Source organism: Amblyomma mixtum, unplaced genomic scaffold (genome assembly GCF_055824585.1).
Source record: "Amblyomma mixtum isolate Tamu unplaced genomic scaffold, ASM5582458v1 scaffold_27, whole genome shotgun sequence".
In the NCBI taxonomy this organism is placed as follows: domain Eukaryota; kingdom Metazoa; phylum Arthropoda; class Arachnida; order Ixodida; family Ixodidae; genus Amblyomma; species Amblyomma mixtum.
Genome location: NW_028317724.1, coordinates 138,842 through 152,280, shown reverse-complemented (window position 1 = coordinate 152,280; position 13,439 = coordinate 138,842). Strand labels below are relative to the sequence as shown.

Genomic DNA, 13,439 nt, shown 5'->3' with positions numbered 1-13,439 from the left:
TGCCACGTGCTGAAAGGGTAGTCTATGACATTGAGTTTTCTTGCAGCAAGAAATACATCGGCCCAACTGGAAATTGTGTGAACATCCGTCTACGTCAGCATAATACCTCGTTGAAAGGTCCCCCATCGTCCAACCTTGCGTTACATAACAGAGATTGCCCCCAGAATAATATCCCGGGTTCCCCCGATAAGAAAATGTGCACACCTCTTTTCTATGAGACAAAAGTTGTTTGCAGGCATAGGGATAAATTAACAAGGGAACTGTGTGAGGCACATCACATCCATGTGAATGGTGAGACATGTGTAAGTACTGCCTCGGTGCTTCTTCATGACTGTGAGATCAAGTATCTTGATTCCCATAATTAGAAGTGTTTGCGGAGAAGCATGTGTCCTGGTTGTTTTTTTGGAGGGTATCAATACCTGTGTTTTTCAAATAAACCTCAGTTGTTAGCAACGCTTGTCCATCTTATTTCTTCTGTCTTGTCTGTCGTTGCTGCGCTGTTTTTTACTTCATCAGGAAACTGACCACCAACCCCTCACAGCCTTGCTGGGTGATATGGATGTCGACTTTTTGCCATCGAGAATGCAACGGATTGGAATCAAGCTAATGAGGTACCAGTAAAAGATTTTGTATGTTCCAGGGAAACTACTGGCAACCGCGGACACTCTCTCAAAAGCTCCAGTGGCGGCATCAAGAACAGAAGCAGCAGCAGAAGAGTGGAAGTGTATGTGGGCGCCTTCGTTGGATCCATTCATGAGGGTGCACCAGTCAGCCTTGAGGAGGTTTGCCAACACCGGTCTACAGATGGCGAGTGCATTGGTCTCCTGAAGTACTGCCAACACGGCAGGCCAGGCAAGACTAAACTTCCCACAAACATCACCAAGTACAGTAAGTATCTTGGGGAACTAACTGTATGCAATGGCCTGCTTTTCAAGGGAGGCCATCTCTTGGTTCCTGCAGCATTACAGCCAAACATCTTGGACTCAATTCATGAGGGTCACCAGGGCGTGAACCGTTGCAAAGCACGAGCCTGTGACCCGGTATGGGGACCTAATACCCCTGTCACACGGGCACTTTCGATCCTCATTGAGTCAATGCTCATCGAACTCAATGCAGATCGACGGTTGTCACACGGCCACTTTCAAGCGCAATCGAGCTCGATGCTGCTTGACTCGATGCCGGCCCCTCAAGAGTGCTTGAGGTTCCAAGCACAATCGAAAGCACTCTCGCTCTCACGAAGCTATAAAAACAAACACTAGTTAACAAAACAAAACTACAACTGTTGTTGTTGTAATTGATTAAAATGCAAGACAGAACATTTTCAGGCACTATGCCTGCTTATATGCAAACATATTTATATATAATCTCGGCACCACGCTCCAAGCTTCGCCGTCAGTGTAAACAACAAAGATGGCGTCCTCCTGCTCGTCGACGCGCACACGGTGGAGCGAGCGCGAGACAGCCGCTGTCATCGACTGCTGGCTAGACCGCCTAGATAATTTGCGGCACCAGAAGAGAAACGCCGTAGTCTACGCAGAAATCGCGGAGGCGTTGCGGACCCTCGGGTTCCATCGCACAACAGCAGAGGCACAGAGGTGCGTCGCACGTCTGGCTACGGATTTGGCTGCCGCTGCCCCCGACTGCACAGTGTGTCCGGACATCACCTTGTTATGGCTGTTGGAGAAACATTTGGCGCCACCTAACACACATGAGGGAAACTTCTCAAGGAGCATTGAAAATTCCCGTGTAGCACCGGATGTTTCGAGCGTGCTCGAAAATCTCGATGCAGATCGAGTTCAATGAGCATCGAAAGTGTCCGTGTGACAGGGGTATTACATTGGAAGGCAGATTAGGGCCATCGAGGGGTCTTGCAAGAGCTGCGCAACCAGAACTCTGTGGGGAGGAACCTTTGCTTCCAACACCCTCTATGTGGAGATTGTGGAGATGCCAAGGGGCGTTACACGGCGCAACCGGTGGCATTTGGTGCCTTTCGAGAACAAGGATTCTGCTCCGATGTCCTCAAGGGTCTCCGGATTCATCTGGCCAGGCAACTCCTGGGTCGCGATCCTTGGGCCCATCAAGCCAGGTGCAACTTCCAGGACCAGCCTTCAACGGCTGAAGAAGAGTTGGGCGCTGCAACCAACATCGCAGTGAAGACCACGAGGTCTGGAAAGCGGGTCGTCCCACCAAAGAGACTGAATTTGTAGCATTGGTGAATTTGTGATGACAATGTCGCTTTCTGGGGAAAAAGGAATGCAGTGGCACTACTAACCGTACTAAAAACAACTAACTACCAGAGGGCGCTACCTTCTGTATTGTTCCTGTGCGTGCATGCATACAAAAGGTGCAACAAAGAACGCCAAGCACTTCTTTGCGGGCCGAGAGCGGAGCCTCGTCCTTCATCTCTCAACCCTAAAAATCTTGAGTTAGGTAATGTTCTGATTTTTCTTCTTCTGACCATGGTTATCAAACGATATTGTGCATTTCTAGATTTTAAAGAAGCCTTTAATTCTGTACCACCTGTACCATTATTGCGCAAGTTACGTTGTCTCAGTCTGCATCCAACTGCCATCTACTGGCTCCATTTGTAGGGCTGCATGCAGCGTGTTTTTATTAATGGTTGCCATTCCAATTATGTAAATGTCTCCTCAGGTGTACCTCTTCTTTTTCCAATTTATATCAACGATATTCTTCAGGACCTTACCTGCAAAGTTCAGATGTGTTAAAACTTCAGCAAGAGTCTGATTCCGTACGATGCTGGTGCTCAAAATGGCAAATGCCTCTGAACGCTACAAAATGCCAACTTATCTCGTTCACTCGAAAGTGTCTCCCAATACAGACCCATTGCTCATTAAATGATGTTCCCCTGCAAAATATCTCTGAACAAAAGTACCTCAGCATTTATTTCACATTTAACTTTACGTGGACTAGGCGAGTATATTGCATCCAAAGCCTACAGAATGCTTATTTCTTAAAATGCAATTTCAATAAAATGCAGTCCAATGTCAAACAACTCCTGTCTTTCACATCCATAACATTTCTTGAATATGCATGCCCTCAGTTTACTTATCTGATATGCTCGAACGCATCCAAAACAATGCTGCAAAATTTGTGTCTAACAATTATAGCTTTTCAACCAGTGTCACGTCTCTCAAAGACCATCTCAGTGGGGATCTTTAGCTAACCATTTCAGGCTGCAAATAGTGTACTGAATCTATTTTGGAAAGCTGAGCAATAGCAAAGACCTGCTTGAACCTCACCTTTTTTCTAGACAACTTAACCGCCAGTGGGACAAATAAAATGTTGGACGTCATCATCATCAGCCTGACTGCGCCCACTGCAGGGCAAAGGCCTCTCCCATGTGTCTCCAATTAACCCTGCTCTTTGTCAGCTGCGTCCACTGTGTCCCCGCAAACTGCTTAATCTCATCTGCCCACCTAACTTTCTGCCACCCCCTGCTACGTTTGCCTTCTCTTGGAATCCATTCCGTTACCCTTAACAAGGACCAGCAGCGTATTACATGCCCTGCCCAAGCACATTTCTTCCTCTTGATTTCGACTAGGACGTCATTAACTCGCGTTTGTTCCCTCACCCACTCTGCCCCCTTTTGGTCTTTTAACACTGCACCTATCTTTATTCTTTCCATAGCTTGCTGCGTTGTACTTAACTTAAAGGGATACTAAACCAAACTTTTGGAGCTGCTCCTTTACATGTAAACAAGAGCTTGACTGCTGAAACTGATAAATGCAACAAGTATTTTAATGAAAAAGGCGGATAGCACGATTTTTCGCGATTTATTGCCGTGTCGTTGCACCTGGCGGCCACCTGCGGAAGCTGCGACTAGACGTAACACCCGTGCGCCCACCGTTCCCGCAGGAGCACGACTGCCATCACTACTCGGGGCTTTTCTAGTTTTTAGTTTTGTGTCAGCCGCTCGTCGTCTGTCTGTCATCTGCCCACAGCGTACACAGATATGTCAAGATGTTAATCGATGCTGTCTACATACCACAACCGTATGCATGCTTACGTACGCTAAATGCAGCTATTTTTTCCGTGCCTTTCGCCATTTCTAACATTCTTACGTTAAAACAGGCGCGACAATTTTTAGACTAGTGACGCCATCTGGTGGTTAGAAGGGGAACCATGGTTGTCAACAACAAACCAACGCCCCTCTTAAGCCTAAAGGGGACAGAATCGTCACTCTAAATAAATAAAAAAAGCAAATTTATTCCTCGTACGTTTTCTGATGGGCAACAGGAGACGAAGTGAAAGACCAGAAACAATGACCAATGCAGTCCGAAGCGAGGCGTCATGCATTGAAGGGCGCTGTCATATTTGTCGCCGTGGGAATGCAACTTCGTAATCGCCGTCCTATTGCCTTTCGGACGCAGGTGTCATGACGTCACGCTCTTGACCTCGCACCGGCCTGGAGGGCTTGGCGCGCACTCATAAAACATTGAAAATAAAACCATCAGCTCAAAAATATGCGCAGTAACGAACTAGATTTCAGTGTAATCACATTCAGAGAATATATTTTCAGCGTTTTTGTTCAATTTTAAGATTTTGCTTCAGCACCCCTTTATGCTGAACTCTCTTTGCTAGCCTCCAGGTTTCTGCCACATAGGTGAGTACCGGTAGGATACAGCTGTTGTATACTTTTCTCTTGAGGGATATTGGTACACTGCAATTCATGATCTGAGAGAACTTGCCCTATGCAATTCCACCCCATTCTTATTCTTCTAGTTATTTATCTCTCATGATCTGGATCAGCGCTCACAACCTGCCCTAAGTAGATGTATTCCCTAACCACTTGCAGCACCTGGCTACCAACTGTGAACTACTGTTCCCTTGCGAGACTGTTCAACATTACTTTGGTTTACTGCATGTTAATTTTAAGTCCTACCGTTCTGCTCCGCCTGTCTAACTCATTGCCCATGCTTTGCAATTCATGCCCTGAGTGACTCAGCAAGGCTATGTCATCAGTGAATCTGAGATTATTTAGGTACTCTCCATTATTTATTTATTTAGAGATACTGTCAATCCACTGGGGATTTTAACAGGAAGGGTGTTTAGAATGAGGCACATCAAAGTAGAAACTACAACAAAGTCAATGAATTATTGACACAAAGAGTGAACAAGAAAAAGGACTGAAGGGCAATATAAAGCGATTACAGTGTCGCGCTTAATTAAGGTTCAATACATAAAAGTCAAGGGATACAGGAATAGGATCGTCGGATTGTACAGTTAGTTGAAGACAAGATAAAATATTCAATGCGTGGGATATATGCGAGATTAGAAACACACAAGCACTGGTAAGAAAATGGCGGCAAGGCAATAAAAAGGAAGCTGCCAACAAAGGCTCAGAATTGAAGCCTGTTTACGAGTGAAGATAATTTTCTACCAACTGAGTGAAGATATCTAGTGATGTGCTGCTGGTAATGGAGTGGTCAAGGGTGTTCCATTCTCTTATTTTAAGTGGAAAAAAGGAGTATTTCAGGCAGTCAGTACGAAATATGTGCTCTTTTAATGTTTCTGAATGTCTGTGACGTGTAGGTCTTGTCTCTGGGGCCATCAGGTACCTAGTTTTATCAAGGTTAAGCTGATTGTGGAGTAACTGGTAAAGTAATTTTAGTCGTGCAAGTTTAGCTCTATTTGACTTCCTTCTGGTTAACTCTTACCCCCAACTGTTCCCAATTCAGGCCTCAGAATACCTCCCCTGAACAGGGGTTGATAACACTGGCGAGATCATGTCTCCCTGAATGACACCTTTCCTTATTGGAATTTTATTGCCGACTCTATGGAGGACTACGGTAGCTATGCAGATGCTATAGATATCTTCTAGGATATTCACATAACGTTCTTCTACACACTGATTCAGCAATGCCTGAATGTTTCCACCGAGCCAAATGCTTTCTCATAACCAAAGAAGGCTATATGGTTGTATTCTATGCATTTCTCTATCACCTGATTGATAAGGCGAATATGATCTATTGTGGAATATCCTTTACGAAAGCCTGCCTGATCTTTGGTTGACTTAAGTCTAAGGTTGCTCTGACTATTAATGATTACCTTAGTAAATACCTTGTAGGCAATGGACAGTAAGCTGATATGTCTTAATTTTTCAAGTCCTTTTTCATGAATTAAGATAATCTTAGAGTTTTTCGAAGCTCCAGGTACGCTCGAGGTCACAAGGCATTGCGTATACACGGTGGCCAGTTTTTCTAGCCCAATCTCCCCTCCATCCTTCAACCGATCTGCTGCTACCTGAGGCTTTTTCCTTCTGCACTGCTCCTAAGACTTTCTGTACTTCCTCCTTCGCTACTGACTGGATGACGCATTGCTGTGCGCTACTGCCTTTCTCATTAACGTTCTGATTGCAATCGCTACTGTATAGATTTGTGTAAAACTCTTTGGCTACTTTCACTATCTCACCATATTGCTAAGGACATTTCCCTCTTTGTCTCTTATCGCATGCATCTGGTTTTTACCTATGCCCAGTTTTCTCTTCGCTGCTTTTAGACCACCTCCGCTCTTTAGAGCATGCTCGCTTCTCTCCACAATAAACATCCTTATGTCAGCTACTTTGTACTTATTTATCAACTTTGATAGCTCTGCCAGTTTTGTTCTGTTTGTAGGGCTAGCCGACTTCATGGTTTGGAATTTCTTAATCAAATATTTCGTTTTCTGAGGCAGTAGCTTGCAGATATCCTGCAAAGGTTATTTGTCATTGCCCACCACGCCTGCAATAATGCCTTTTGGGCACTGCAGGATTCTGCAATAAATCAAATAAGCTAAAAAATAACATCACCTCTGCTCCAACATTAACATCTTCGTAAAGTTTACAGTGACATTATTTTATTTGTATCACATTCACAGTGACAATGTCTTTTAGTTCCGTGGTGTAACCTCATGTGTTATTTTTGTTTTTTTGTTAAGCCCAACCTGTACACTTTGTAATTCAAATAATAGTTAACCTGTACATGCCATTGCATGTATCATCACTCTCTTAAAATTACCTCCCAGTGTGTTATAAAATAAAAATGACTAGCAGATCAGCATTTCTGGCTTATATTCATGTAAAAAAAAAAAAGTCAAAGGACGGAGCACAGCGAAGAGACGAGGCACACACACGACGACCGGATCTGGCGCAACAGGGAACTCTGGGTCACAACTGTAAGGCAGGCTTGCCAACGAGCCAGAGGCCACAACACACAAAGTCATTTCATCGCAGTAACATTTACTTAGAGTAGCGTCATTTAAATTCCATTGGAGCAGCATTAATTTTCCCTTTGTTTAGTTGCTATCTATTTTTTCTTAAGCATCTGTACCGCTGCCACAAGCCCGCCTTTCCTTGCTTATTTCCGTCACGTGCAACAAAGAAAGTTTGAATTCTGAACAAAAAACTGCGTCACATTATGAACCCTTTACTTTGTATCAACAGTAATAATCTCTGGGATTTAACATGTCGCTGTGACACGAGTCAGGGACGCTGCAGTGGAGGACCCCAGATTAATAATGCAGGCCAGATGGGTTCCTCAATGTGCGCCCACATCACCACTGAAATGCAGCCCCGGCGGCCGGGATCGAACCTTGGGATCAGCAGCCACGTCTACTGCCCGAAGATGCCTCCAAAAGTAAACGTTGGGCTGGATTGTTGCGCCTCTCACATTTACGGTACATGACACAAGGAAAGGTAAGCCATTCTCACTTAACCGAGTGCCAACAAATCAATCAAAACTGTATGCAAACACTCAGATAAGCTCAGGATTTCCCATCAATCTGGTGTACAAAGCTTTAGAATTGCCAAACACATTACGGAAGCACCATTTAGGCTTCCTCCAAGACAAGAGACTTCCTTCAATTTTGCTGTCACACAGACTGGGCACCATTTTTGCACTGTCTAGCACAGACAGCTTTTGGTGGGTAAATCTACCCGTTGCCACATCTCAGTCTGTATCAAAACAAAAACATAAAAAGTGTGTATGTTGCAAAAAATGTGAGCCTAATTGAGTTGCTTTGATCGTTTTAGTTCGAATTCAGTTCCAAGATGGCAAAAAAAAAAAATGAGGGTTCAGTTCGGTTCCAGGCAAAAATACAGATTTGGTCGTGGCTGCCGGTTCCGGTTCAGTTCCGGTTCGACACCCTGGGTAGGAGGAGGCCAAGTTCTGAATTGGTGCTCAACATGGCAGATGAAAATTACAAAAAAAAAAGACATGAGAATGGCTTGTATAAGAGAGTGAAGTTTAAACGCTACGTTTGTACGTTCAGATAATGGCTTGTAACCTTCAACAGGCAGCATTTTTCCTTTGCAGAAACCTACAGATATCTAGGCGTCATAATCAGATCAGATCTTGAACAGAACCATCATGTTACTTACATTCAATAGAAAGTAATGTGCAAACAAGGTTTTTTAAAAAGGTCCCTGCAACGGTCCACACTTGAAATCAAGCTAACAGCCTATACAACGTTCATCTGGCCAATCTTGAAATACGCAGCCGTCGTCCGTACACCGCAGTTTACAATAAGCAGCAAAGCATTCGAAGTGGCAAGGGAATACACATCAGCTGAGGGCAGGTAGTGACTGCAGATGCTCCCCACAGGAATGAAATCTCTAGAAGAATCAGAATGGGATGGACCGCATATGGAAAGATCTCGCAGATCATGAATGGCAGTTCACCATTATCCCTCAAGAGGAATGTGAATGTTCACAACAGCTGTATCTTAACAGTACTCACCTATGGGGCTGAAAGGCAGAGGCTAACGAAAATGTTTCAGCTTAAGGTAAGGACAACATGGCAAGCTATGGAAAGATTATGTGGTCCGGCATAAGCGACCCATCTGTCACTATCACAGAGAAAAAGTGGTGCTTTTTATCAGAGATGGAATGACAACCAGACTTGATTGTGTTTTCCTTTTTCATTTGCATGTGCGCTCGCACAAGAAAATGGCCTTAAGTACTTGAATGTGCAATAAATAAATCAGTTTTAAGTCCGGCAACAGTGTGTGTGTGTGTGTGTGCGTGCATGCGTGCGCATGTGCACGTGCTTTCTTGTCCTGCGTGTTCGTTTTAGATGGTTTTTGACAGAACATGAATAGCCAACTCGCACAGCAATTCGCGCTTCTGTCTTACGGAAAGAAAAATGATAGGTGCAATGCAATGAGACAGGAAGAGAGAATAGTGGGTCAGGAAACAAACATGAGCTAATAATCAATTGGAAATAAAAAAAAATGGGCATGGGCAGGGCATATGTAATGTGAAGGCAAGGCAAGATAATCGATAGTCCTTAACAGTAGCGGAGCGGATTCCAAGAAAAGATAAGCGCAGCAGAGGGTAGCAGAAAATCATATGGGTGGGTGAGATTAGGAAGCTTGTGGTGGCTGTAGCTGTCACAGGGCTGGGTTACTTGGTGATATATAAGTTTTTACCATGCAGTGGGTGTACGTAGGCTGATGATGGTACTTGTAACAGCATGATATCACCATTGTGCTCACGATCACAGTTTATTTCATCAGAACAGATGTCTTCCCAGACTGGAAAATTGTTAAAATATTTTATGGCGTACTTTTGGAACTTTGGACACCCACTTTTGTGGTGCACACACAAAAAAAATCACACACTGTTCCACGAACGATCTGTTGTCGGTTCCTAGAAAAAAGATTAAAGAAGCCCAGGGCCCTTGTAGCCAAATGTGTGGCACCAAGCTGCCGCAGTGCTCTACAAACAATGCAACTTTTAACTGTAATGCTCGCAGCACCCCTCGAGCAACATGATGCGCACATCGCCGAGCACAATGAGCAGGCCGATGCACCCTAGCGGTAAGGTAGCAGGTACTACTACCCCGGAAGCACACTATCCGCCAAAGCGTTCGTATCAAATAGCGAAGCATGACTCGGACGCTGGCGCGGGAGCGAATCGACAGGGCTACGAGAGAGCAGCACTGGCCAAAGCGGAGCAAACAGAGTTTTCTCCCACGGCGGAGACCCTCCGGGGTAACAACCTCTCCAGTCACGCGGGGTTGCTCGGCGGCGATGACTTGCAAGCCCGCCGAGTGCTATCACTGCTTACCTCGTCCGGCGACAGCTCGCTCATGCTGTCGAGTCTGAGGCGGGCACTGCTACAGTAGAGACCGAGCTGCGAGGCCAAGCATTTCTCGTCACTTCGTCCACTTGCTCACGATGACCGCACCAAGAGTACGCAACTCGGGGAACCCACTTCGGTACGTAGCACGTAGCGAAACAAAGCGCCAGAGGCGCTCCCGCTGCTGGCTACGGCCCTACGACTGCAACTAGCCGCAACTGTTCGGTTTGATGATGGTGATGATGATGAGGTACAGAAACCTGCCAAACACGCTCCAAACGGGAGAGGTGGGAGAGGCTTTCATCACCTGATGATCTCACATCCGCCCTAGTGCGCGCCCCCCCCCCCCCCCCCAGTTTTCCTGCGCATGCGCAGCTCTTAGGGTGCATAATTGCACGCTCCTCGATTTGGCTGCACTTTCTGCACTAGTTGACAAAAGTCCGTGCCAGTGTAGCGCCACCGGTACCACCGGCACTGCAGTTCTTGCAATCCATAAAACTATTAGAACCTTTTTTTTTTCCTACAGTGGCTACACTAGTGTAACCCGTGAATCGTAATTTTATGATACAATTGTTACACCAGTGTAGCCAGTGTAGGTAAAAAAATGATATTATTATTGCGGCGCGAGTGTAGTCTGACACTGGGCGCATTTGTTTTTTAGTCCCGGACACGGTGTAAGAATGTTTGTCCCGGACTATAGACACTATACCCGGACTGTCCGGTACGCGTATTTCCATTTCAGCGTACGTAGCCGCGTTCGGCCGCTAGTTGCGCTAATTGTCTGCAACGTCACATCCGGCGTTGCCATGACAACATTGAGACGCCAACTGTTCGCGCTTTGCTTAGCAAATGGCCGTTCGCGTCGTGAGCCGCTCAGGCGCCTTCGACTACTTCGTCCTCTCTGGCTGGCACGACCAACGTTTCTAGATAAAGACAGTTGGGAAACTGCGCCGGCGAGCCAGGGAGCAGAGCGGCTCCTCGCGATCGCCGTCTAGGCGGTGGCGCTGCGGTCGCTTTAGGATGAGCGCGTCGTCTGCTACTCCCAGCTTGAGGGTTGCTGGAAGGAGATGGCTCGCGTCCGTTAAAAAAACAACGTATTTAAGGAATATTACCCACCCGAGGAATATTATCAACATAAACTACGAGGAGGTAAGCGGTACGTCATGTTTCTCTAAACCGCGGAAAGAAGGGCTTCCAGTTTTCTCCGATATTTACAGCCAAAAGCTGAACCTCGAGCATCCTGCCCTCACGTACCCCAGACGTGGAGCGCACGCGGACTTCGCAATTCGTAGATGAGCGCGGCTAGAAGCAGCCGCCCCCGGCGCAGACGATGCGAGGCGCGAACTAACGTTAATCATTCGCGCAGCAAACAGTGACCAAGCGCAGTCAATGGGCGCCGCGGTGGTGAAGAGAAATCGTGGCCTCTGAGATCAAGCGCAGTGTTAGGGTACCGATGCTTGAGCTGGTCACGGAGGCCATAGAAAACAAATGCGGTACTCCCACCACCCAAGAGATAGCGCTCGCATCTCTTTGAGATGAAATCGGCGACAGAAAGGGGCGCATACCCGGAGAGAGTTTTCCAACTGTCTTTACCTAGAAACGTTGGCACGACTGCCTCTGCGACGCGTTCCTTTTCGTTTACAAAGAGCTAGCGGGAGCAAAGTAAGTGCATTAATAGCACGTTCAACGACGAGGACCGCACGACTGTCAAGAATCGGGAGTTTGCATGCTTCATAAGGAAGAGTGCTGTGCTGGGATCGTACAAGAAGATTTATCCAAACACGTAGATAAGTCTACAAGAAAAGTAACCGCACATAATGATAAAGGTCGAGTGGTCTATTATTTACTTCACCTCAACCGTTGCGAAACTGGGAAATCGTTCTTTAATTCCATCCTTAACCTTGCTAATTCCTTGGAGTTTACATCTAAGGCAGTCACTGTGTATCATGTTGTTGACTGAACATATTGAATAAACAGCGCGAACGAAGACGAGCACAAAAGACAAGAAAACGGACGACACAGCGCTGTGTCGTCCGTTTTCTTGTCTTTTGTGCTCGTCTTCGTTCGCGCTGTTTATTCAAGATGCTTAACCAACTAGCCCGCCAAAACGTGTTAACGAGACTGAACATAGTTGTGCTTGTCTTGGGCTCATCGAACTTTCCATTTGTGGTGGCACTGTCCAAGTGCACGTTCGTTTGGTTCAACAGGTTTCCTGCTTTACTGAAATTCAGGCTGGTCAGCTTTATCTATCCTCCTCCTGTGGCATTCTATTTCTCAACAGCCTTTGACTTTACTCTCGCGTATGGTGCTTTAAGCGTGCGTAATGCCTGGAGAGGTGGCCATAAAAGCAATGGAGGATTCGGCTATCTTTGGCCCAGTCAGTACTGTACGGCTTGTAAAACAATGCCTGTCTCAGCCCAAACCACTCAGTATACGGTAACCTACGGTAACCGAGGGGGAGCTCGGCTCTGGCGGCGAGTTCGCAAGCAGCTTCTGGCAAGTAGGTCATGTGACCAGAACGCAGACGTTCTTTCAGTAAGCGGAGAAAAGGAAAAGAGGGGAAGCGCGGGGTCCGGCCGAACGAGAGCAAGGCGCGAAGCATGGGGGAAGGAAAACCTCCTCTGTAATTCCTCTATGTCGCGAAGCAAGCTTTGGAGGCAATGGCTGGCAATGGTTTGTGGCTGACTGTCAGCGAGTAGTTCGGAACTGGAAAAACAAATGCGCCCACTAGTGCTCTCGGTGCACTGTATCTCAGTGCAGCGGCAATTTGTTAATTCCAAAAGTGCTGAAGAATTTTACTCCGTTCTTTCTGTTGCATTGTGCAAAGCTTCGTAGGCCGATCGGCAATCCTCGTTGGCCTAGCTTAATTCTCCTCGCAGCTCCGGTCCCTTCGTCCTCCAGATTTTCTTCCTTCTCGTCTTTTTTTTTTTCACCTCTTGCTCTCTATTCTCTCTATCTTCCTCCGGATTTTTTATCCCTTCTCTTGTTTTTTTTCTTTTCTCCTCTTCCCTTTAATCGCTCTATTCGTTCGCTCTCTATTTTTCTCCGCTCGAGGACGCCACAGAAACTTGGTACGCATAGAGTTAATAGGGTGGTACGGGGTTGTCGGAGGGGGGGTATGGGGGTGCTTTCGTGGCGCGGCGCATGGAGGGAGAAAAAAGTTTTTCTTCCTCCATGGCGCGGCGTCCCGTGACACACGTTTCCCGCCGTTTTTGTTCTATCTCCTGTTCTTGCTGTTGTAATAATTCTGGCAGAACGAGGGCTCTCTCTTAGGGTATCTCGTGATTTAATCGGATCTTCCCAAAATAGCAACTTCCTAGGGTGTCTTGAACTGATCGCCAAGTTTTCTCGCTGCCCATAC

The 13,439-nt window shown here is 46.3% G+C and overlaps 1 protein-coding gene across 3 annotated transcripts in view; it reads right to left on the bottom strand.

Moving 5' to 3' along the window:
- LOC149324511 (ubiquitin conjugation factor E4 B-like) overlaps positions 1-10,376 on the bottom strand; it is a 118,422-nt gene extending 108,046 nt beyond the window's left edge. The window contains exon 1 of one of the 3 annotated variants that reach the window (XM_089565466.1): positions 10,067-10,376. In XM_089565466.1, coding sequence (XP_089421592.1) covers positions 10,067-10,090 — 24 coding nt within the window. In that variant the 5' untranslated portion in view covers positions 10,091-10,376. The remainder of the gene's footprint in view (positions 1-10,066) is intronic. The other 2 variants (XM_089565465.1, XM_089565464.1) reach the window with 2 other exon arrangements.
- Positions 10,377-13,439: the final 3,063 nt, after the last annotated feature.